Source organism: Rhinoderma darwinii, chromosome 13, assembly GCF_050947455.1.
Source record: "Rhinoderma darwinii isolate aRhiDar2 chromosome 13, aRhiDar2.hap1, whole genome shotgun sequence".
In the NCBI taxonomy this organism is placed as follows: Eukaryota; Metazoa; Chordata; class Amphibia; order Anura; family Rhinodermatidae; genus Rhinoderma; species Rhinoderma darwinii.
The window spans coordinates 43,668,638-43,693,614 of NC_134699.1; the positions used below are offsets into that span (position 1 = coordinate 43,668,638).

The window sequence follows — 24,977 nt, forward strand, 5'->3', positions numbered from 1 at the left end:
AGGATTTATGGACCAGACCTGTCTCAGACACATGGGTCTGGGAGGTAGTCTCGATGGGCACCTAACAAATTGAATATGTTTCCATGCCTCCAAGCCATTTCTTTCTTTTTGTTCCCCTAAGGCATCGCTTCCAGGGATTTCCACCTTTATTCGTGCCATGAACTCCCTTCTCTCCCAGCGCATAATCATTCCTGTTCCTCAGCCGCAGAGGTTCCAGGGATTTTACTCCAACCTTTTTGTGGCCCTGATAGGGGACTGTTCTGTCCACCTTATCCAGGTACCTGAAGCGCCTCAATCTGTTTGTCCAGGTGTGACCGACACTTTTAGAAGGAGTCACGGAGATCAGTGATCAATTCCATGAAGGATGGCAAGTTCCTTTCCTCGGTGTATAATAAGAACACTTATCTTCTCATACGGATATGTCAGACCCACCAGCGCTTTCTCAGGTTTGCAGTCCAGTCCCACCATTAACAATTTGTGGCATTTTCCCTTAAAACTAGCGACTGCCTCTTGTGTTTTTACTTAAAGAGGCTCTGTCACCAGTGCCCTATCTCCTACCTAATCTGATAGGCACTGTAATGTAGATACGTTTTTTTTGTTTTGTTTTTTAAAACGTTTATTTTTGACCGAGATACGATGATTTTTAATTTTATGCAAATTTTTTCTAAATGCCCAACTGGGCGTTTTTTTACTTTTGACCAAGTGAGCGTTGTATAGAGAAGTGTATGACGCTTACCAAAGTAAAAAAAAAAAACAACGCCCAGTTGGGCATTTACAACAAATTAGCAGAAAATGAAATATCGTCATAACTCGGTCAAAAATAAACTTTTTTAAACGGTTGTTATCTACATTACAGCACCTATAAGATTAGGTAGGAGATAGGGCACTTATAAACTGGTGCCAGCGCCTCTTTAAGTACTCACCTCGGTCATAACACTTCTGTCCAGGGGGATTTCGATCATCACCCTACTTGGAAAACATTTTGGAGAAGCCTCCTTCACGTTGCAAAAACGTGGCTAGCCTCCAAATTACGCTGGACACCCTTGCTCGCTTCGGCTGGGTGATAAATTATCAGCAGTCCTCCCTCACACCATCCAGGCAGATCACCTTCCTGGGCATGGTTTTCAATACAGCTACGGTTCGGGTTCTGCTCCCCCTGGACAAACTCCTCCCCTGAGCAGAACATCCCAGCTTTTCAGCACTTTTGGGACAAAGGTTAAAAAGGTGCACATTAGTAGCACAAATGCATGCCTACTTTATTGCAGGCGTTAAATGAAAATTGAAACAGACAAAATGGAGAACATGTAAGTCGTAGAATGCCTTTAGTTAAAGAGGCTCTGTCACCACATTATAAGTTTCCTATCTTGTACATAATGTGATCGGCGCTGTAATGTAGATTACAGCAGTGTTTTTTATTTAGAAAAACTATCATTTTTGACGGCGTTATGACCTATATTAGCTTTATGCTAATGAGTTTCTCAATGGACAACTGGGCGTGTTTTACTATATGACCAAGTGGGCGTTGTACAGAGGAGTGTATGACGCTGACCAATCAGTGACCAATCAGCCTCATACACTTCTCTCCATTCATTTACACTGCAGATCGCGATATTGCTATATCGCTATGTGCAGTCACATAAACACACTATAACGCTACTCATGTGTCATGACAATGAATATACATTACCTCCAGCCAGGACGTGATGATGTGTATTCATTCTACAGACAACTTCTGTAGAGTCTCTGTGATTTACAGCACAGCACAGTGAGATCGCGCTGTGAATGACATTTTACAGTGTAATCTCGCAAGACTACGCCTGCTATGCTGTAACTCACACAGACGCTACAGAAGTGACAGGATTCTGAATACACATCACGTCCTGGCTGGAGGTAATGTATATTCGTTGTCATGACACATGAGTAGCGTTATAGTGTGATTATGTGACTGCACATAGCGATATAGCTATATCGCGATTTGAAGTGTAAATGAATGGAGACAAGTGTATGACACTGGGATTACATGAAGAGACAGAATGATTTGAGGAAGCCTACATCCACAGAAGATCTGTGGTTAGTTCTTCAAGATGTTTGGAACAACCTCCCTGCCAAGTTTCTTCAAAAACTGTGCAAGTGTACCTACAAGAATTTATGCTGTTTTGAAGGCAAAGGGTGGTCACACCAAATATTGAGTTTATTAACATTTTTCTTCTGTTCATTCATTAAAAAAAACTAAAAACTTTGCAAATGCAACATTGCACCTAAAAACCATTCCAGCAAAATTTGAGCTCCAAAAGCCAAATTATGCTCCATCCCCTCTGATAGTGTCCAACCAGCAGTTTACGACCATGTACGTATGTAGCCATCTTTATCTGGACTCCTATAACTTGCTTCAGCGTGATATCTCACAACAAAAGCCATTGAAATGCCATTGAAAAGTCAAGATAAGGGATCTTGCCACTGTGTATTTAATGCGTTAAAATTCAAATCAAGATGGTTACATCTTGCCACACTCAGAAGAAAGAGCACCAAGTGGAGAAAAAAATATTTGTAAAGAAATTTCTCCTAAGGCCTGTGTTTTAGTCCAGTAGCACACTAGGGCCAAGTGTGTGATATTTCTAAAAACTACAAAATCTAATCAATAAATATTAAGATGTGTTACAATTAAATTTTTAACATTTTACCTCCATTTTGCTTTAAATCCTGTGTGGGTTATGAAACTTTCTTAATGTTGTTTTGAACACTTTGGGGTGTACAAATTTTAAAAGGTGGTGTTTATGGGGGTTTCTAATTTATGGGCCCCTCAAAGCCACTTCAGAGCTGAACTGGTCCATAAAAAAATAGGTTTTGGAAAACTTTTTGAAAATTTGAGAAAATGCTGCTGTGTTTTTCACAAACGCACGCCGAATTTATTTACCACATTTTTCCACTAACATAAAGTAGAATATGTCATGAGAAAACAATCTCCAAATCTCTTGGATAAGTAAAACATTCCAAAGTTATTACCACATAAAGTGACATGTCAGATTTGCAAAAATGGGCTGTGTCCACAAGACCAAAATTGTCTGTCTCCAAGGGGTTAAAAGAGTTTTAGCACGACTAAGACTTGAAAATATACTACAATTTTGTTTACTTACCTTAGCAATTCTTCGGCGTTCCCACAATCTTTTCTGTTTACCTTCTTTACGTGATGGCATGGCATCCTTGAAATGTCACGTGATCGTGGCAGCCAGGTAAGGCTCCCTCCTTTGACGTGACATCATGCGGCTGTCATGTTATGTTTAACAGTAATGTTTAATATCAAAGAAAAGGGATGCAAGCTTATGCGAAGATGGCACTGACCATTATTTTTTGTTGTCTCTAGAAGGTCCAATTCACAATTGATGTCTTGACCTTCTACAACCTTTATGTATGTATTGATGGCACGAGACACATTGTCACTAGCTTGGAGAATGTCCCCTGTATAAAAAAAAACAAAAAAAAACTGAAAAAAGGAAATTTATTTTCTAAAACACTATGGGCCTTAGGTAGAGAACAGTAAAAAGTGTCAGTGATGCACATAGTGACCAGTTATATTCCCACGCAGGTAAAGGAGCGCAGAGTAGTGACTGGCTGCAATTAAAAACGGACACTTTTTGTCTGCACTAGTTTTCATGCATGAGGTCCATTATGATTTTATGTCAAATAAATAACATATATAACATCTACTGATTAAAAAAAGACCTGTCAGCTCTGCTCACATGTTCATTTTAGTAAATACTTGTATTCCTCAGCAAATAACAATTCTACAGCTTTTGTAGAACATTGCATGTGCCATTCTCATGGAAATGTGCGAATAAATAGAAACTTCTAGTTTTCAATCGCCCTTGTTATTAGGGTGTGTCCCTTCAGACTGTGACACGGTCTTATTAGTGTTGACAATGTGTGTAGGGACACACCCCATGGAGAAAAGGTAACACCTAGTTTTTAATTTGTTCATACATTTCCAGGGGGAATAACAGAGGAACGACGCAATGCAGAGTTCTAAGAAAAGGTGCTCCAGAATTGTTATTTTATGGGGACTAAATGTAATTACTGAAACATACATGTCAGGAGAGCTGACAGGTCCTCTTTAAAACAACACACACGAAACAAAAGCAATACACAGATTATAATTTCCTACCAAGGCTGCTGTCATTATCCTCAGTCTCGCTGGCCATTTTGAACAAGAAGAGTCTCTTGCTTTCACATCTCTCAAACAACTCCTACAAGACAAAAGACAGTAGCATTAAGAAACAATTCGATTATGTTGTTAAATCGGAAAGAGTCTGAGCAGCCAAAAGGAGCGTGCATGTGATCCCCCTTGGTCAGTAGGAAGTGCCAAGAGGGCTCACATGCCTGCATGTGCTTAGCAAGCAGGTAATCTTTCACCCCTCGGATCAGCGGATTGTGGGGTATAGTGAAATCGGGTGCACCCTTTAACGTTATATCTTATAGAAGTCATAAAATAAACAGAACCGTATTATGACAGACGCACTTTACATAGGACAGCCAGGAAAACAGAATTTTTTGAGTACTCACCATAAAATCGTTTTCTTGTCCAGATCAATGGGGGACACAGCCACGGTCTGTGCAACCATGCTGTTGCAACCATGAGGCTTGACACTATGAAATAAAAAAAAGTGACTCCTCCTACAGGATATACCCTGCCCACAGACATTGAGCTATTCAGTCTGTCCGCAAGAAGTAGGAAAAGCAGAAACAAGGTAAGATTAAGTATGTCAAACACAAGAGGGAATCCCTCAAACTGGCAACCGTATATGCAAAAAAAGAACTAGAAAACAATTGGGTGGGAGCGGTGTTCCCGAATGAACTGGACAAGAAAAGGATTTTACGGTGAGTAATCAAAGTGACAGACTGAGAGGGAAAGGATGAACTTCAGAACCAGAGCTGGCAAGTCCCACCAGGGGAGGATCGACCACTGTAGAGGGGGCGTGTAGAACTGCGCAAATGGAAGTCTCTGTTGATGCCACCATGGTCCATGCAGAGGCAGAGTGAGGTCAGCTCAGCCGTCTGTAGGGAACGAATCCAGTCCTGAAGAGTGAGAAAATGTTCTTGAGGAAGGGAAACCTTTGCAGAGCGAGTGTCAATTGGTAATGATGAGACCATACCGCAAAGCGTAGGAAGCGCTGATGGGTAGGGCAGATAGGGACGTGTAATATGCATCTTTAATGCCCACAGAAGAAAGAAATTCCCCGTTCCATGGCATTGATAACAGATCAGAGAGATTCCATCCAAAAGACGCTTGAGAACCAGAATGTGCCAAGCTGTCCTTTTTGAAAATGACAAAAAGGTTCGAATAGAACCTCCGGAACCTTTGGTTCATGGGTACCGGAACGACGAAAAAGCCCACCCCGTAGAAGTAGAGCGCGGAATGAAAGTCGCTCTGCAGGGAGGCTGGCAAATTTGTTTTTGTATCCTGAAGATACTACCTCCTGAAGCAAAGCGTCCAAAATGTTGGAGAGCCAGATGTCCTAGAGGTGAAGAAGCCTGCCCCCCACCCAAGGCAAAATCGAGTGGGGGCACACCTTCAGGCGGAAGTGGCCTTGCCAGTACCAACTTTTGTAGGTAGAGGTCGGGGACTCCAGGAGGGCCGGGTCACGAAGGAAGGCTTGGCCTTCTGCTCCTGGTGAGTCTGCGGCCTGGAGGAAGTGGTGTTAAAGAGACAACGAAACAAACAAAAACAGGTGCCTTTTTGCCTGGGGTAGTACATTTATGTCTATTCTGAGGCAGATGGGTGCTTTTGCCTTGGCTTTCCTGAGACTATCTCGTCCTACCTAGGCCCAAAAAGATGAGACCACCAGGCAGGCATCGTCAAGGGCAGCATCGCAGATATATTTGGACGCCTTGGAAATTAGGTGAGATAGATCAACTAATTCCTCCGGAGAAGGACCGGATAGCAGATCCTGATGGAGTTTGTGAGCCCATTCAGGGACAGCTCTACTAATCCAGATGCAAAATGGGGCAAAGGGCATAGCCCGAGTCCTCAAAGGTAGTTTGGGAAAAGGAGTCTACGTGGATCCTTGATGGGAGTGGAATCCGCGACCGGCCAGGTAGTGGCCTTGGCTAAGCAACATAACGGAGGATCCCCACCCATGCGGAACAATTGCCCTCTTGAAAGCGGTATAAAACATCCAGACAGCTAGAGTGAGAAAACTTCTTGTTCAGAGTGCTTCCATTCCTTAAAGACCATACCCTCTAGTTCCGAGTGGGTTGGAAAAACAGCCTGAGAACATTAGGTCTGAAGGAAAGAAATTGAGTCAGTGGAAAGGGAAGGTGCAGAATCAGTGACCTGAAGTGACCTGAAGTGTGTGTCGTGCCCACGGTCGCTGACTGCCGGCGCATTATACTCACCGGCAGCCGCGACCACAGGACACTTGGGGTTTGCTGGCAGCTCCCTCCCCGGAGACGCCAGCACACGCAGCTGCACTGCTCCCCTACGGTGCGCGCGCTCGGTCCCGGCCTTAAAGGACCAGCGCTCGCATCTGTAAAAAGCGCCCTACCCAATCCCAATGTACCCTGGATTATAAAAAGGACTCTGCCCTCTTCCTCCTTGCCTGAGCGTTGTTGTGTCTTCCCATGTTGGTTTGCAAATGGTCCATTAGTTGTATCCTGTATCCAGTGTTCCCAGCACCTAGGCTTGATTGGAGAGACAATAGTAGACGAAGCTACTTCGACTACTAAATTGTCTCCTAGACTTTCTATTCCTATATCCATCGTCACTGGTGAAGGATCGCACTCTGTACCTGTTTACTTGGATTCTGGAGCAGCTGCAAACTTTATCCAGCAGGACTTAGTAGACTATCTCCACTTGGCCACTGTTCCTCTGGAGAAACTTCTGGCGGTTGCTTCTGTTGATGGACAACTTCTGCCCGACACCTATCCTGTCTATCACCAAACCTCTGAGACAACAGATTTTGAATTTATAACTTTCTTTGTCCTATCCAAAGCTATAAGCCCCCTCCTGCTGGGATTGCCATGGCTTCGCCAGCACACTCCATTCCTTGATTGGAAATTCCGGAGAGGTCCATCAATGGGGACCCCGATGTCTTCACTGCTGTCTGCCTCAGGTTTGACCGGTTATTTCTCCTCTGCCTCAGTCGCTCTCTGGACTGCCTCCACAATATGCTAGTTAAGCAGATGCTCTCAGCAAAAGGAGGCAGAGGTCCTTCCTCTTCATCGTCCACATGACTGACCTATCAAGCTGCTTTGTGAAGCCTCTCGCCCTCGCGCATGGGATTATCCTCTCTCCTTGCTGAAAACCCAGGCTATGCCAGAGTATGTCAAGGAGAACCTAGAGAGGGGGTTCGTCAGGAACTCGACTTTGCCAGCCGGAGTTGGAGTCTTCTTTGTGAAGAAAAATGATGGATCATTTCGACCATGCATTGACTACGGTGGGTTAAATCAAATCACGGTCCAAAATAAGTGCCCCATGCCGCTCATCTCGGAGCTCTTTCACAGGTTTCGTGGAACCAAGGTTTTCATATAGCTGGATCTATGTGGGGTCTATAACCTGATCCATTTCCGCAAGGGTGAGGAATGGAAAACAGTATTTAACACCCGAGACGGTCACTAAGAGTACCTCGTAATGCCCTTTGGACTGTGTAATGCTCCAGCAGTGTTCCAAGAATTTGTAAACTATATCTTCCGTATGTCTGTGTGGTGGTGTATCTGGATGACATCTTGATCTACTCACCTGATCTGACCACATAACGGAAACATGTACGCCTTGTCTTGTTGCGGTTAAGGGGGAATAGCTTATACGCGAAACTTGAGAAGTGCGTATTTGAAAAAAAAATCCTTGCCCTTCCTGGGTTATATTATTTCTGATCGTGGTCTTCAAATGGATCCGGAAAAGGTTAAGTCCGTCTTGGAGTAGCCACGTACTCAAGGTCTCAGAGCTATACAGAAATTTCTTGGATTCACTAATTTTTAACGACGGTTCGTCACCAAATTTCTCATCTCTTACTGCTCCCATCTCCGCTCTTACCAAGAAAGGAGTGAACGCTGTGGACTAGACCCCTGAAGCAGAGTGGGCATTCTCCAACCTCAAGAGCACCTTCACTTCTGCCTCTGTTCTTCATCAACATGATGTGTCTCGACAGTATTCCTTGAAAGTTGATGCCTCTTCCATCGGTGCTGGAGCACTCTTGTTTCAAAGGAATTCCAAGGGTAAAGCAGTATCATGTGGATTCTTCTCAAAACTCTTCTCCCCTGCTGAGCGCAACTACTCCATTGGAGACTGAGAATTACTGGAGACACACAGATCTTCACAGATCACAAAAATATTACATATTTGCAGTCTGCACAGCGACTAAATCCTCGTCAAGCCAGATAGTCGCTGTTCTTCGCCAGATTCCGATTCCTTTTTCACTTCCGCCCTGCGGACAAAAACATTAAGGCTGATGCCCTGTCCCGGTCATTCTAGACAGACGACTCTGAAGAAAGTCCTCAACACATAAATTGACCCTTCCAGGATTATTGCTGTAAACCCTCTACAGATTAAGGAAATTCCTCCTGGAAGAATTTTTGTTCGTCCTGTTAACAGGAAAAGAATTCTCCGCTGGGGACATAATTCCAAACTGGCTGGGCACTTCGGTGTCCGTAATAATCCAAAATCCCTACCCTGTAGGCAAAAACGGCCGAATTACGTCCGTAAATAGTGTGTCTGAACCTAGCCTTAAAGGGGAAATCAGCCCTCTCATAGTGACGATTGTCACCAATAGGGCTGTGCTGGGTCTAGTAAGACCCAGCAGCAGTCTGTCACTAACGGCATCCTGGCGATCATGTGACCAGTCACATGATCACCGGGACCAATAGAGACAGCGGCGCGGCCGCTGCCTCTATTCCTATACACAGCGTTCATTGAGCGCTGTGTAAAAGAGATCGGAGAAGACAGAATCAGCGAAAGCTGCTTCTATCTTCTCCTCAGGGTCCCCAGCAGTCACTGACAGCCGGAGACCCGACATTCAGTTGCCCTATCGTTCAGCCAGCAAGTTAAAACTTGTGAAGTAAAAAGTATATTGCGCGGGTTTTAAGGACCCTGACAGCTGGTCGTAAAAACACAGCCAGCGGTCGGGAACCAGTTAAATAAATCTACTCATTCCAAACCTGCTGGTCTCCTCCAACCTCTGCCAGTGCCTGATGCCCCCTGGCAGCACATCGCCATGGATTTTGTTATAGACCTTCCTCCTTCTGCTGGATGTATTACTTTCTCTGTTGTGGTAGAACATTTCTCCAAATTGGCACATTTCGACCCTTTAACTGGTTTTCCCTCAGCTCCTAGTCTGGCAAATCTAATCCTCCAGCACATTTTTCATCTGCACGGGCTACCCCTCCATTTTGTGTCTGACCGGTGTATACGGTTCACGTCAAAATTCTGAGGAGCCCTATGTAGTCTGTTAGATGTGAAGCTGGACTTTTCTTCTGCTTATTACCCACAGTGTAATGGTCAAGTGGAGAGGATCAATTACTGGAAAATTATCTTCGTCATTTTGTTTCTGTTCAACATGACAATTGGGTACAGCTTCTGCCTTGGGTGGGATTCTCTTACAATAACCATACAAGTAAGTTTACTGCTTCTCCATTCTTCATTGTATGCAGTCAACAGCCACGAGTTCCTCTTCGTGTGCCAGCTATGTCTCAAGTACCTGCACCCAATTCTTCCTTCAGGACTTTTCTTCAAATTCGGCAGCAAACCAAATCCACAATTCTTCAGGCAGTTGATCACATGAAAAAATAAGCCGATAGTTCCTCCTCAGTTTTCCCCCGGAGTCAAGGTCTGGCTGTCTTCTAGGGGGGGGGGGGGGGGGTGGTACTGTTGTGCCAGCGGGATTGGGTGGGGAGCATTTTACAGGTGCGCGTGCACGTTTCCGGCCTTAAAGGGCCGGCACGCGAACCTGTAAAGCACTCCCTACCCAATTCCAACGCACCCTAGATTCTAAAAAAAGACTCTGCCCTCTTCCTGCTTGCTTGAGCATTGTTGCATCTTCCCATGTTCATTTGCAAATGGTCCCTTAGTTGTATCCTGTATCCAGTGTTCCCATATCCTGTATCCCATATCCAGTAATTGTGTTTGTTCCAGTGCGAAGTCTAGTGTCGGAGTCGAGTTCACCATCTGTGCCAAGTATCATATGTGCCAAGTGTCCGGCAAATCTTCTATCCAGGTACTCCTGACCTAAAGACTATCATTGACTATTGTTTAGCCAGCTGCTACTCCGCTACGGCGGAGCGGCCTAGTGGGTCCACATACCCCATAGCCGTGACAGTTTGTCACGAAAAGCTCTAATTAGCACCTCCACTGAGGAGGGAAGAGAGGTAGAACCCTTACCAACTGAATCGGAATCAGATAATTCACTGTCAGAGAGAGCCTCTCTTGGACGAGAGGAGGCGCCAGACCTGACTTTAGGCCAGAAATACCCTGCCCACATGGACAGAATAGGACGGTGAAAACGAAGGCAAGTGAGAAGCTCTGGTCCGAGGATATGACACAGAGTCCATAAGAGGACGGGCAGAACAAGAGTCCGGCGGGCGAGCAGACATGCCACATTGAATTAAGCGAGTAATGTTTGGCAGGTTATCAACTGTCCGGAAAAGGGAATTAGCCCATTCCGGATCCATACCTATCATAACAGGGGTGAGCAACACTGGGGATGGCAGCAGTGTAGAGTTCACAGGCATTTAGCTAGGAGGCCGGCATTCATCACATAAGGATGTAGACTGACCACAAGAAAATGTAGTAGAGCAAGAATAATAAATGGCAAAGGTTGTCTGGTGTGAAGATTCCCTTTAGGGTCAGACATAGCAGTAGAGAGGGTTACTTAACTTCACACTGAAGCAGTGAGAGGGAGGAAACAGAAAAAAAATCACTCAAACTGCTCAGCAAGGGGTACTCATATTCAAGGAGTAATGGCCGCTTCACCTAGTGCTGCTATAGAAGTGTGCTATCTGAAACTAGCACTTTCCCTAATGGAATTAACTCAGTGCCTGTAGGCTAGGGCACCTGTAGGAGAGTAGAAGAAGAAGAAAGGGCTGATACTACCCGCTTTCAAAATGTCAGAGGTCCTGTGTCCTCAGCAGCATCCACCGAATGGAGGAGAGCAGATGGGAACGCTGAGGAGACTTCGCCAATCTTGAGAGAGAGGGATTCCCCATTAAAGGGAAAGTGAAGAAAGCGTACTGAAACGCTATTGGTGTATTCTATAGTGAAGATCCCGCCCTCCTCCCCAGTCTGTGCAGTGAAGTGTAAAATGGCGCCGGCAATACAGCAATAATGGTCTGCTCGTACAAGCGCTGTGGCGCCTTCAAAACAGCTGATCGGCGGGGGTGCGTGGAGTCACATACCGACCAATCACGTATTGATGGCCTATCCTGAGGATAGGCCATCAATTTTTTGGGACTGGAAAACCCCTTTAATGTCCAATATTTTACCTTCATGAGCTCCTTGTCCCCCTCTGATGAGTCTTCTTTGCTGTAATGCGTCAACATTTCCTGCAGCAGCTTCACATTGTTATTTACTTCTTCCAGAGTGTGAAATCTTTTACTCGCCTTCTGCATTCTCACCTCATCCTGGAGGATTACAGGTATGTATGAAGTTAAGAGTAAACCCAAGCACAACGCAAAAGTACAGTTGTGAAATAAGTAATACTAAATACCAAATCCGGTTCCCATGTTTTACTAACTAGTGATCTGACAAGTATGCAAAGGATAAAGAATAATGAATGTTTCAACACTTCAATGCTTTTCTGACCTACCATTGAAAGTAGGGTTTGTGTTATAGCCATCTTAACCCCTTCACGGCAAATGCCGTATTAGTTAGGTGCGTCTCGCAGGTAGTGTCTGCTCCATCAACAGCACGTTTCGGCTTTAATATGCAGCTAAAATCCCACTGCAATGGCCAGGATCGGAGTAGTCAGCTAGTTAACCACTTTGGTGCCTCGTTCAATATTGACTGCGGCATCTAAGTGACTTGACACTAGGCTATCGGTGTCCCTGTGATACAATCGCGGGGTGCCAATGAGTTTCAATGGAAGCCGGGGGCCTAACCTGTCTACAGGCCTCATATTCTCCCCCCTTTTATCCATTTTCTTTTCTTTCTATTTTTCCCTTTTTCCTTGCTGTATTGCTTTTTTCTGCATATGCAAAATCCAATGAGGCAGGGATCATTCTTGTTTGTTTTTATTATACATGTGTTAACCTGTATTCACAATATATCCTTGTAAGGGTTAACTACATTGATTTTCGTACTAAGCTACTCATTGGCTGGTTGTATATTAAATACTCGCCCCTTCCTGGTTTTGCCATGCAATGCTCTGAGGAAATCACGTAGTGACGAAATGCGTCAGTGCGCGTAGCTTACACGTCCGCAATCTGTGTATCGTCATGTTTGAACCCACACCGTTTCATACACAGCTCTAGTCAGAAATTATTTATATTTTTTATCTCACTGCTGTTTCTGCCTACTATTTGCGGATTCGAGACCAGATACCATTCAGATTCACTCTGCATTTGGACGGACAATACATGGACGGATGTCAATTTGACTTTTGCTAAATCCATAATTTGGACATATCCCGGTCGCTTACCATAGGAATCAGCGCGGATGTGATTGACCTCTAACCTTGTATACCTGGATGAACAGTGAGCGATTACATATAAGGCGGCATGTATGGCTGCAAATAAACTGGACTGGAGCGCACCTCTGATGAAGGAGTATACATATTTACATATGTATACAATTATATGCGATTGTTTATAATAAGGCTGCATTTGTCTTATAAGACTGTTTATTATCAGTATATGTACCGATTATATGATATATACTTATCTCCCGGCCGGGCGTGTGATGTTCATACTGTGATATAGGATTACCCTTGATGCGATTTGCTTATTTTAATATGTTTTTGTACAAATAAAGAATTTCCTACTTTTAACCCCTTAGTGACCAGCCTATTTTAGGTCTTAATGACGAAGCTATCGTCATGTCCATGGCCGCGGGCCGTCAGGCTCACTCACCTCCGGACTGCCACAGCCATGGGCCTGCGAGCGCTGGCCCCAGTCTCCTCCTCAGGAGACGCCAGCGCTCACTTCCGCTTACCTCGGCCGGGTTCAGTAGGATGCTCGTGCCTGCTCTTAAAGGGACAGTGCGCACACCTGAAGTTAATGTTAAAATTAGCCCATGAGTACCCTGGACTATAAGGGCTAAGCCCCTTCCTCCCTTGCCTGAGCGTTGTTGTCGTACCCGAAGTTTGTCTAGCAAATGGTCTCCTAGTGTTTTACAGTCCCCAGTGTTCCCCGTTCCTGTACCTGTATCCCGTGCTATCTGGTCAAGTACCATGTTGAGCTGTAGTCGTGCTGTGCTGTATTCCACGCCTGTCCTGCTACACCACGCCTGACATCTGCCTGCTGCCTAGTCCCAGCCGAGCCTGTTATTGCTACTGTCCGAGCTGCCACAGGTACACTATACGAACTATAGATGGTGACCTGCGTCCTGTTGGCCAGCTGCCATACCGTCAAGGCGGTACGGCCCAGTGGGTCCACGCACAAAACGTGACAGCTATTTTTTATGTTTTTCCATCATCTCATTCAAAGAGCATTAATTTTTTTATTTTTGCGTCAACATATAAGGTCTTGTTTTTTGCGGTACATGTTGTATTTTTTTAATAGCACCATTTTAGGGTACATATGATTTATTGATTAACTTTTATTAACTTTTTTGGGGGGGGGAATAGAAACAAAACAGCAATTTCACCACACTTTTTTGCGTCCTAAATTTACGCCGTTTACTGTGTGGTATGAAGAACACCTTATTAGACCCCATCTTGAATTCTTCTAGGAATGTCCACCCTCCCCCTTGTAAACTACTAAGGAAACGGAGACTGTCCCTGACCTCTTTACACCTCAGAGATGTTTGGAGATGCCTAAATGCAGACATAAAAGACTATACTTATTACTCTGGTAGGCATCAATCATATCACAGAGTGGACTATTTATTTGTCTCTGAGCGTATGTTACCGGCAGTGCTAGATTCAGAGATAGGAGTGATATGTCTCTGAACATGCTCCTGTTTCCATTTCAATAAAATTTAACTGCCTACCCAAAAGAATGTTCACAAGGGTATTAAATGATACTTTACTACAACACCCTGATCTTATCCAGAGGGTAAGGTACTCGCTGACGGAATTTTTTGCTATTAATGACACTCCAGATGTCTCTGATAACATAATATGGGAATCACATAAGGCTGTGCTCAGTTTTTCTGAGACACAAAATTTTTGGTTTTCGTTAAAGGGGTATTCCGGAACTAAAAAATTACATTTATTTAAATAAAACAATGAAAATGATATAACTTTACAATGTACTTACGTTTCATCAGATGGCTGTAGCGTCGTATATCCTCCTCCGTCACCGCCCCCTTAGTGAAGCAAAATCTGCACTTCCTGTGCAGACCCGTCCATTTAGTCTTCTGCCTTGCTTCCGGTTTCCGGCTTTCACACTGTACGGTTACGTCACAAATGACGTAACCGTACCACGTGCTTCTTTATCTCAGAGCATGCGTGGTTAACACACTCCACCGCGCATGCTCTGTTAAATTATAACCCCTTATAAATTACCGACGGAATACGAAGTTGCGGGAATAACGGCCGTTTCGGCCGTCTTCCCGACAGGTGCAGGAGCTGTGACAGCTGCTGTCTCGCACAGCAGCTGCCGCAGCTCCTACAGCGGGGACCGATCGCTGTGTCCCCGCTGTCTAACCCCTTAAAAGCCGCGTTCAATAGAGATCGCGGCTTTTTAGGGGTTAAGTTACCATCGCCGGCCTGCTACACGATAGCGGCCGGCGATGGTTACTATGGCAACCGGACACCAAACAATGGCGTCCGGCTATGCCATCGACGGAAGCCTAATGGGTCCTGACAAAGTCAGGACCCACTATGCTTGCTGTCAGTGAATAGCTGACAGTTCTAATACACTGCACTACGCATGTAGTGCATTGTATTAGAATAGCGATCAGAGCCTCCTGCCCTCAAGTCCCCTAATGGGACAAAGTAATAAAGTAAAAAAAAAAGATATGTAAAAATAAGAAAATAAAAGTTAAAAAAAATCCCCTTTTTTTTCCCTTATCAGTCCTTTTTTATTAATAAAAATATATAAATAAATAAACTATACATAATTGGTATCGCCGCGTCCGTAACGGCCTGAACTACAAAATTATTTCGTTATTTATCCCGCGCGGTGAACGGCGTAAAAGAAAATAATAATAAACCGTACCAAAATCACAATTGTTTGGTCACTTCACCTCCCAAAAAATTTATTAAAAATAGATCAAAAAGTCGCATGTACCGAAAAATGGTCCTGATCGAAACTACAGTTCGTTACGCAAAAAATAAGTCCTCGCACGGCTTTATTGATGGAAAAATAATAAAGTTCTTGCTCTTAGAATAAGGGAACACAAAAAGTGAATGATTTTTTACAAAACGTATTTTATTGTGCAAACGCCATAAGACATAAAAGAACTATAAACATCTGGTGTCACCGTAAGGCCGAGTTTACACGAGCGTGTGCATTTTGTGCAAGCAAAAAGCGCGGCGTTTTGCGTGCGCAAAAGGCAATTAACAGCTCCGTGTGTCAGCCCTTTATGATGCGCGGCTGCCTGGTTTTCGCGCAGCCGCCATCATTATGACACTCCGTTTGGATGTTTGTAAACAGAAAAGAACGTGGTGCTTTTCTGTTTTCATTCATCCTTTACAGTGCTGTTGCGCGAATCACGCGCGTCCCACGGAATTGCTTCCGTGCCACATGCGTGGTTTTCACGCACCCATTGACTTCAATGGGTGCGTGATGTGCGAACAGCGCACAAATATAGGACGTCGTGCGCTTCACGCAGCGGACATACGCTGCGTGAAAATCACGCACCTGGCTGCACGGCCCCATAGACTAACATAGGTCCCTGCGACGCGCGTTGCACGGATGTATAACACGCTCGTGTAAATGAGCCCTAATCGTATCGCCCCATAGAATAAAGTGAATATGTAATTTATAGCGCACGGTGACGCTGTAACAAAAATAGAATAAAAAAACAATAGTAGAATTGCTGTTTTTTTAGTCACCACGCCACCTAAAAATAGAATAAAAACTGATCAAAAAGCCGCGTGCACCCCAAGAAAACTACAATGAATTCCTCAAGGGGTCTAGTTTCCAAAATGGGGGCACCTTTTGGGGGTTTCCACTGTTTTGGTACCACAAGACCTCTTCAAACCGTTTAACCCCTTAATGACCGGGCCATTTTGCACGTTAATGACCAAGGATTATTTTTGTTTTTTTCACGGTCGCATTCCAAGAGTCGTAACTTTTTTTTTATTCCATCGACATAGCCGTATAAGGGCTTGTTTTTTGCGGGACGAGTTGTATTTTGTAATTGTACCATTTTTAGATGCATATAATATATTAACTTTTATTAACTTTATTTTAGGAGAGAATTGAAAATAAGCAGCTATTCCAGTATTGATTTTCACGTTATAAATTTACACCGTTTACTATGCAGCGTAAATAACATGTTAACTTTATTCTATGGCTCGGCACGATTACGGGGATACCAAATATGTAAAGGTTTTATGTTTTGCACAATAAAAACCCTTTTAGAAAAAAATTACTTGTTTTTGCATCACCGCATTCCAAGAGCCGTAACGGTTTTATTTTTCCGTCTATGTGGCCGTACGTGGGCTTGATTTTTGCGGGACAATGTGTAGTTTTCATTAGTACTATTTTGGGGTACATAGGACTTAGATTAATTTTTATTTAATTTTTTATGGTGGGAATGGGAGAAAAGAGCGAATTTTGCCGTTGTTTTTTTGGACGCCGTTCATCCAGCGGTTTAATTAATGTGTTAATTTTATTGTTCAAGTGGTTACGATCGCGGGGATACCATATATGTGTATGTGTGATTTGTTTTGACACTTACTTTAAAAAAGTATTTCACTGTAATTTTTTTTTTGTTTTTTCACCAACTTTATTTAACGGATTGACATTTTTTTTTTAGTCCCACCAGGGGACTTCACTATGCGATGTGCCGATCGCATATATAATGCTTTGGTATACTTCGTATACCAAAGCATTATTGCCTGTCAGTATAAAACAGAGGGAGCTCCCTCCCTCTGTCAAACACATTAGATGCCGCTGTCACTATTGACAGCGGCATTTAATGGGTTAAACTGCCGGAATCGGAGCGCGCTTCGATTCCCGCAGTTGCAGCAGGAGCCAGGCTGTGTATAACAGCCGTGCTCCTGCCGCTGATCGTGTGGGTACACTGGCAGTACCCGCGCAATCACAGGACGGATATATCCCTCCTCCTGCGCGAACTAGCAGCTGCAGAGGACTGATATATCCGCCCTTCGGCGTTAAGAGGTTAAAAACGCAGATATCCAGTGATTTCAGCTTGTGCTATCAGTAATAGAATGAGAGCACCAAAATGAAGACTGAGATTGCAGATGTTAGTAGAGCTGGGTGTAGTAGGCGGAGCAAGTGCACTGCTGCATGCACATTGCATGCTGGGACTAGAGCAGTGCATGCAGGGAGGAGAAACACAGGAAGAGAAGAGGAATGAACTTACTGAGCAAAACAAACCTCTCAAGGTAAACAATAGGGAGTAATGTTACTAAAACCATTTATTATCAAGAAAAAGATAGTCAGAGTGCACTAATATATTAATAGAGGAACATTGCATTGATTTAAAAAAAAAAAAAAAGGAATGGAAAACCCCTTTAACTGTTCGCCATAATCATCAACATTAAAAGAAAAAAATGCTGGAAATTGATTACTCTGTGTGTAATGAATCTATATATAATATATGAGTTTCTTTTTTTGAATTGAATTACTGAAATAAATTAACTTTTTGATGATATTCTAATTAATTAAGAGGAACTAGTATATGAAATGAAAAAAAAAACCTTCACTCCAAAAGAACACAGGAGCAAGAAGGGGCTTACCGGGTCAGTGATTGGCGGCTCTAGCCAGTGAAGGAGTGGATCGGGAAATAACCACGAGGGAATAAGGGGTACTTGGTTCAACGAACAATAACCGTAGGCGTACCTACAAAAACAACTTGCTGATCGGTGGATGTCAGACAGCTCTGACCACCCTCGTTTACGAGATTGGGGAGCCCAAAGTTGCCCGAACCCCAAGTTTGAAGAGCGTGGCAGGTCGCTCATGCGCACTGCCGCTCCATTCATTCTCTATGGCAGAGCCGGAAAAAGCTGAACACTGCACTCGGCTATCTCCGGCGATCCCATAGACAACGAATGGAGCGGCAGTGCGCATGAGCGACATGCCGCTCGGGTCAAACTTGGTGTTCGGGCAACTTCGGGGTCCCCGTTCTCGTAAACGGTTGGGGTGTGAGCTGTCGGACACCCACCGATGAGCAAGTTACCTCTTACCCTACAGTTAGGGGGTAACTTGATGTAACCAGAATACCCCTTTAACTAATTATTTTCTCAATATGTTTAATGAATTTCCTGATCTAATATTATAATATATCTAAGTACACTACTGTGATAAATTTGGTTTGTCTAGGGAACCGGGGTACACATTTAATAGTGGTTTACACCAATAGTCATTGATAGCATATTGCTAGGATATGCCATCATGATCTGAGAAGTGGAGGTTCCAACCACTGTGACACCTGCTGATTGCTAAGAAGTGGCAGTGGCATAAATAAAGTGCCTTGCCCATTTGTTTCTTTCCAGCAAAGCTTCTATCGGAGAACGCGTGACCAACCCATTATAGTCAAAAGGTCATGCGGCCTTTAAAACAGATGAGCAGATCTCACAAAAGCCAAAAGGGCAAAGGCAAGGTGCTTTCCTTGCACTGCTGCCTGTTTGTTCTAGAAATCAGATGGGAAAATATCGTTCGGACCCTCACCAATTGAGCAATAATGACATATTCTAGCAATTATGACGCCAATGTCTTTACATTTTACATACAATTTCCACAGGTATTCATAAATCTCAATCTTTCATATAAGAACACGCTCACCTCTTTCACCATGAATTTAATAAGCTTGTTTGCCTCCTGGAGATCATCTGGATTCTTACTTTTCAACAGTTTGGCTAACAACTGAAAAGTAACGTAAAAACATGTAAAGAGAATATGTCAAATAAACACGAAAGATGGTGCCTGCCATAAAACCTTATTCCTACCTTAGAACTTTCTTCATCATCAAAAATTGGATTTTTAGGTCGAACTGGAGGTGAAGGGATCAAGGTTCGATCCACTGGGATCACAGGGTCAGCAAGCACAATTCCTGGGTAAGAGATTTACAGAATCAGAGAGGCTTCGTTGGAGCGCTCATTTAAATAGACATTACAAATAATTTATTATCATTCACTGGACTGTCAGGTTTATGTTGCCCAAAAGCACATTAAGAATTTCAGCAGACTTACGAGGCAACACTGCTTATCTATCTGTCAATCTATTTGCAGCACTGCAATAAATAAGCGAACCTAGAACTCGATTTTGACCTCCAACAATTCGCCTCTCTCTCTCTCTCTCTCATCATTTTAATGTGCATCATGTAATTCTTTATATCTCCTTCAGTAGCACTACTGATTATATTTGAATATTGGCAGTCCCAGCAGCAGGGATCAGCCTCTCATAGGGGTACTCTTCAAACAAGAGGGAATTGTAGGGGGGCGTGGCCCAAGCCTGGATGGGAGCAGACTTGTTTCTGGAGGAAAGACATGTGCAGGACCGGTTTGGTGCGGCCTCCAGCTTCATTTTAACACTGGGTGGGTTGTGGCCTACAGAGCGGCTGAAGTACCGGCCTTGCTTTTAAGCCACAATTCCATAGAAGGGGAGTCAGGTTACCTACCACCACATTCTAAGTGACTGCACTTACTGGCTACTCCACCGGCTCGACTCCCCCCCCCCCCCCCCCACACACACTCGGAAATCAGAGGGACTAATACCTGGATTGAGAGCCCCGCGGCTGCCTTCTTAAGAGTCAAGCCGGATATCGGGCCTAACACGCGGCCTAAGCCGAGGTCTCAATTGCCGACCACCATCTCCTCTGCTCTGCTTAGAGGTCCCAAATGGGAAGTCCTCCCAGTTTGTGCAACCAATTTACCTGATCCCAGGCTCTGAGCAAAACGGCCCGTGAACGGACTGAAGCAGCTGCTGAGTAGCTCCTGGGGGACCAATCTTAAGGGGTCGCGGCTCCCGCCATTTTGACCGCTCAATATCTGTCTAATGTTACTGACCATTTTCCCCCTCCTCCCTCAGTGGATAGGGGCACACATCATCTAGTGAGCTGATATTACTCCCCTACCCATTCTTCCTTACCTCCGCCATCCCAAACTGGGTACTGGTTGACCTTGCTGCCCCAGGGATCATGCTATTTGGATTTCTTACTCGGTCCTCCATCAGCTGTTTCCATAGCGGACAGGGGCATTGCTGTAATTTTTTGTAACTTCCCCAGGGTTGTCTGCACCAACTACAACACTCCCTGAGAAGTTTAATTGACCGCACTATAACAAGGGCAGAGCTATAATTTTTCTGGATTCAATTGACTGATCTGTATTAACGGCAGAGCCCTAATTTTTCTGGATTGAATCAAACTGTTTGAAGGACATAGCCCTAATTTTTTCGGATTGCTACCTGCATTCTATAGGAGTCAATAGACAGCACTCTACAACTTGGTCAACAATGGCCTAACCATACTAGAATTTCTACCCCTCTTGGGCAGCTTCCTGATCCTTTCAGGGAATAGGAAATTTTATAATGGTCAAAATTGTTCCAAGCAAAAACAGAGATTCCACTGGGACAACAAGACACCGTAACCTTGATAACTACTTAAGGAAATATTTCTCTTCAGGCTCCAAAGGATTATTCTGAAAACATTCATACTGCTTCAATGGCCCCTACCAAACCACCTCTTGGTGCCATACACGACTCTGGCAGCAAAGATGAAGGTAAACAAACTAACCTGGATCTACCTATTACTAGATACTTTATCACCAGAGCTCTGAACAAAGCCCTTGATCCCGTGATACAGGACTTGCAAGATATTAAACAGGATGTCAAACAAATTGGTACCAGAGTAGAAAATCTTGAATCTGCACAAACACAAGTCATAGCTTACACCTCAGCCTCTACCAAGTCCTTCCAAGCCTGTCAAACTAATCCTAATCCTAACTCAGTAATGGATCTTTTGGAGGCTAAGGACAACAGGGGAAGGCAAAACAACTTACGCATCAAAGGTCTGTCCGAATCGATAGAACCTTAATCCATGACATCCACTGTCAAGAAAATGTTCATCTCAATTCCATCTTCCAGGATCTCTACACCATTACACTTTCTAAAGGAGAACCCTTAAACCGCTAACTGATGCCCTTCGATGACAGCGTATTCCATACAGGTGGCTCTTCACTTTCTGGATTACATTTCAAACCTCCTGAAAGAGACTTCTCATCTGTCGATTGGAGATCTTCAAGAAGCCTCAAAGCAACCGGATTGATCCATACCAGACTGGGCAGGCGCCACATGCAGCGGTCAGCCGCCATTGAAAAACTAAGCGCCAACGACTGGATACACCAGTAACCAGGACACATGCCTGATGAAGGTCTAAGTTCCGACCTAAACGTCGCACGCACTAAGCCCCTGGCATCAATTTTTGATTAAATAAAATTCAAGATTTTTCAAGAAACTTCTAACCTGTGTGCCGAATACTTCTTTATTATACGATTTGGTTGGGACCCTATTCGTGCACCCACCTTGGTCTTGTGCGCTCTGAACTACTACCTACAGACAGGGCAGGAGTCCAAGATCTGGTCTCTCTCTTCCCACATTACAACCTCCTACTCCCTGGGAAGTGGTGGGTGGGAGTAAAGCTAACAAGTCTTGCAAGAAGTCTGGGAAATTGACCCCTAAGAAAACCAACATGGCATTTAATAAGGAGATAGACCGGTGGCTTCCACAGTCAGCATTGTCTTTCCCTTCTTTAGGAATGAGAGTAATGTGAGCCTCAAGGGCTTGGGGTAGTAATTGAGATCCTTGAAGTAGATCTTTGCAGACCTTTAAAAAGTTTCAAAAAATTCTTCTCCCTAAATTTTTAATGTAAGAAATAGGAAGACCATCTGGTCCTGGGCTTTTGCTGTTTGGTACCGAACTCAAAGTTAGAGACAATTCTTGCAAGGTAAACGGAGCTAAGAAAGTTTTTATTATAATCGGAAAGGGAAGGCAAACACAAAGACATGATTAAGTCCTCTATACGGTTGGGTGTATTAGTATATTTTGAAAGGTTATAGAGGTAAAATTTTAATTGACTAGTTTGGTACAATTTGGCTGATCGTACGTTGAGAAGATCTTTTAATTGACGCCTCAGTTCAATGAGGTCTTCCTGAGTCGAATGTGCCAGAGAATTTTTACCTTACTACTCTAGGGAGGAGATCTGGGATAATAGAGAATTTAGTTTGGTCTGTTGTAGTTTTTTTAATCTCTGTCCGATGGCAATTAATTCGCCACGGATAAATGCTTTGTGGTTAAACCCATACCAAGGGAGAAGAGACGTCAGAGGTCTCATTCCTAAAAAAATGTCAGTCAAAGCTTCTCCAATATGAGCTACATCCCACATGGACACTGCCTGCTTTCATAAGATGTTTCTTGCTTTGTTTGTTTAATGTTGTTACTGACCCTTTGCCTGCAGGTTTTAAGAACAGAAATGCGCCAACTGCTAGCTAACATCTAATTGATTTATTGTCTCTTCGAGACCGGGCCGTTATTTTGTTATTATTATACTATATAAGATTTAAGTTGTATTCTGCATAGGATTCTGGTTTAGCTGCCCTATACCCTGACCATAATTTTAGTAATCTCACTCTCTCCTAGAAGTCATCCATATTCACTTTGCTTACTTCTAGATTTTCACAATTATACACTTGCCCTGGTCTGCGTAGGTTGTTGGTACGAGACTGAGGATTCCCACCTCTTTATTTCCCCCTATGTCAATCTTGATCATCCCCACTCACAGGGTGTTGACTGTGATCACTATAATCCAATATGTACGGTTCGGTGATCCTGGAACTGCCTTCCCCAAGATTCAACAGATATTTGAGTTTTAGCTTTGTATGCAATTTCAATATTAACTTTGGCAAATCTTAAGTTCTCAATGTCTCCGCTCCATTCTCAGACATAGAACTTCCCATAAGGAATTCCCCCTTTAGATGGCCAGATAAAGCTATAAAATACCTAGGAATATCACTTTCTGGAGACCCCTCCCTATTATATGCTCTTAATTAACCTCCGCTCCTGCAGCAGATCAAATCTCAACTAGATAATATTAACCTTCCTTTCTTAGCCTGGATGGGTAAGAAAAACTACCTTAAAACGTATGTATTACTCAAGGTCTTAGACATACTCCAGACTTTACCCATTTCCTCCCTCGATCCTTCTTCATTAAATTGAGAAGCCTCTTTACTTGCTTTCTTTGGTCATAAAAGCACCCTAGATTACCACATAGATTGTTGGCCCTTAAGAATTCCCAAGGAGGAATGGGATTACCAGAACGTTCCGATTACTACCTAGCCACACATCTAAGTAGGTGGGTTTCCCTCTGAAGGAAGACTGAGAACTCACATAGAAGTTAAACGCCATCTTCTAGGTACTACCCAATCCCCAATGTTATGGGGACTCTTCACACATCTATCAACCACAAGGGATATTAATCCACTCTCAAAAAGAAAACTATTCTGGCTTTTCATAAATATTTTTGACCCACCTAGACAGTTGTCCTCTAACTCCTCCTTAAATATGATACCAATAATTTTGGGTGCGAAACCCCGCTGGAGGGACTTTGGAAACTGATAGGTTCCCTCTTTCGGAGGTCTTTGACAAGCTACAAACATTAAACCCAGCTCCCTTTCTTCCACCGAACTATTCTAACTTTTTACATATACATGGCTTCTGAAGTTCATGTAAAGTATTTAAAAATAAACATCCCACCCTTTCTGAGTCATCCTGGCTAGACGTCCTTACCCGTCCCCCAATGAAATCTCTGTCCAAGATATACTCAAACAAAACTCTTCGCAAGGCCCCTGCGAAACCAAGCTTTATACTAGCCTGGGAAGCAGTACTTCAGGTAATCCAAGATGACTATGACCTAACTTATTCAAAATACTTACCCAGTGGTATAGAACTCCAGAATTCTTATTCAAAATGGGCCTCACCTCCAACGATCTTTGTTTGCGTTGCAATGGTCAGACTGGCTGGCTATCACACATTTGGTGGAGCTGCCCAAAAATAACGCCTTTCTGGCTGACTATCTCCTCCTTTATTTTTACTATTTTCAAAAAAGCCATTGATCTCTTGGCCGCATTAGTACTCCTATGGAAGCCCGATCTAGTCTTTAGCGACTTTCATGATCACTGCGGAAAAATAGCTAATCCACCTTCTATTTGAATGTGGGTTGATAAAATTGAACATTTATGTAGGATGGAGGAGCTCGCAAGCTGGGAAGACCGGAAACACTCTAGATTTGAGAAAGTGCCCTTGGAGGGCAGCTAGAGGCGATCTTGCTTTAGACTGATGACTCCATATTTTCTTTGTTTTCCTATCTTCTCTCCCTTGCACTCAATTTTGGCATTAAACCGAATCGTTTTTTAATTTATGAATGCTTTACCTTTCTTCACAATGTATGAGCACAGAACCTTTTATCTATATAGTTCATATATTCCATCTAGTCACATTTTCGTAATTTACACTGCTGTACTCGATATTGCAATTACAATTTGGGTATGTACTGGACATGTTGCTGACAAAGGAATCATAAAAGGTGTTCCACTGTATATGTTATTCTGTATTAAAAAAAATTATTTAAATAAATTTTTAAAAACAAACGATCCTTGGTCATCAATGTTAGATCAGTTAGAGTCCAATCCGATCAGTGGAATGAAGGA

At 43.5% G+C, this 24,977-nt stretch overlaps 1 protein-coding gene across 2 annotated transcripts in view; it reads right to left on the bottom strand.

The window, feature by feature from the left end:
* GGA3 (golgi associated, gamma adaptin ear containing, ARF binding protein 3) overlaps window positions 1-24,977 on the bottom strand; it is a 61,071-nt gene that overhangs the window by 16,535 nt on the left and 19,559 nt on the right. For both annotated transcript variants that reach the window (XM_075846198.1, XM_075846199.1), the window contains exons 6-10: window positions 19,227-19,330; window positions 19,063-19,143; window positions 11,467-11,604; window positions 4,160-4,241; window positions 3,340-3,456 (exon numbers count right to left, since the gene is read on the bottom strand). In XM_075846198.1, coding sequence (XP_075702313.1) covers window positions 3,340-3,456; window positions 4,160-4,241; window positions 11,467-11,604; window positions 19,063-19,143; window positions 19,227-19,330 — 522 coding nt within the window. The remainder of the gene's footprint in view (window positions 1-3,339; window positions 3,457-4,159; window positions 4,242-11,466; window positions 11,605-19,062; window positions 19,144-19,226; window positions 19,331-24,977) is intronic.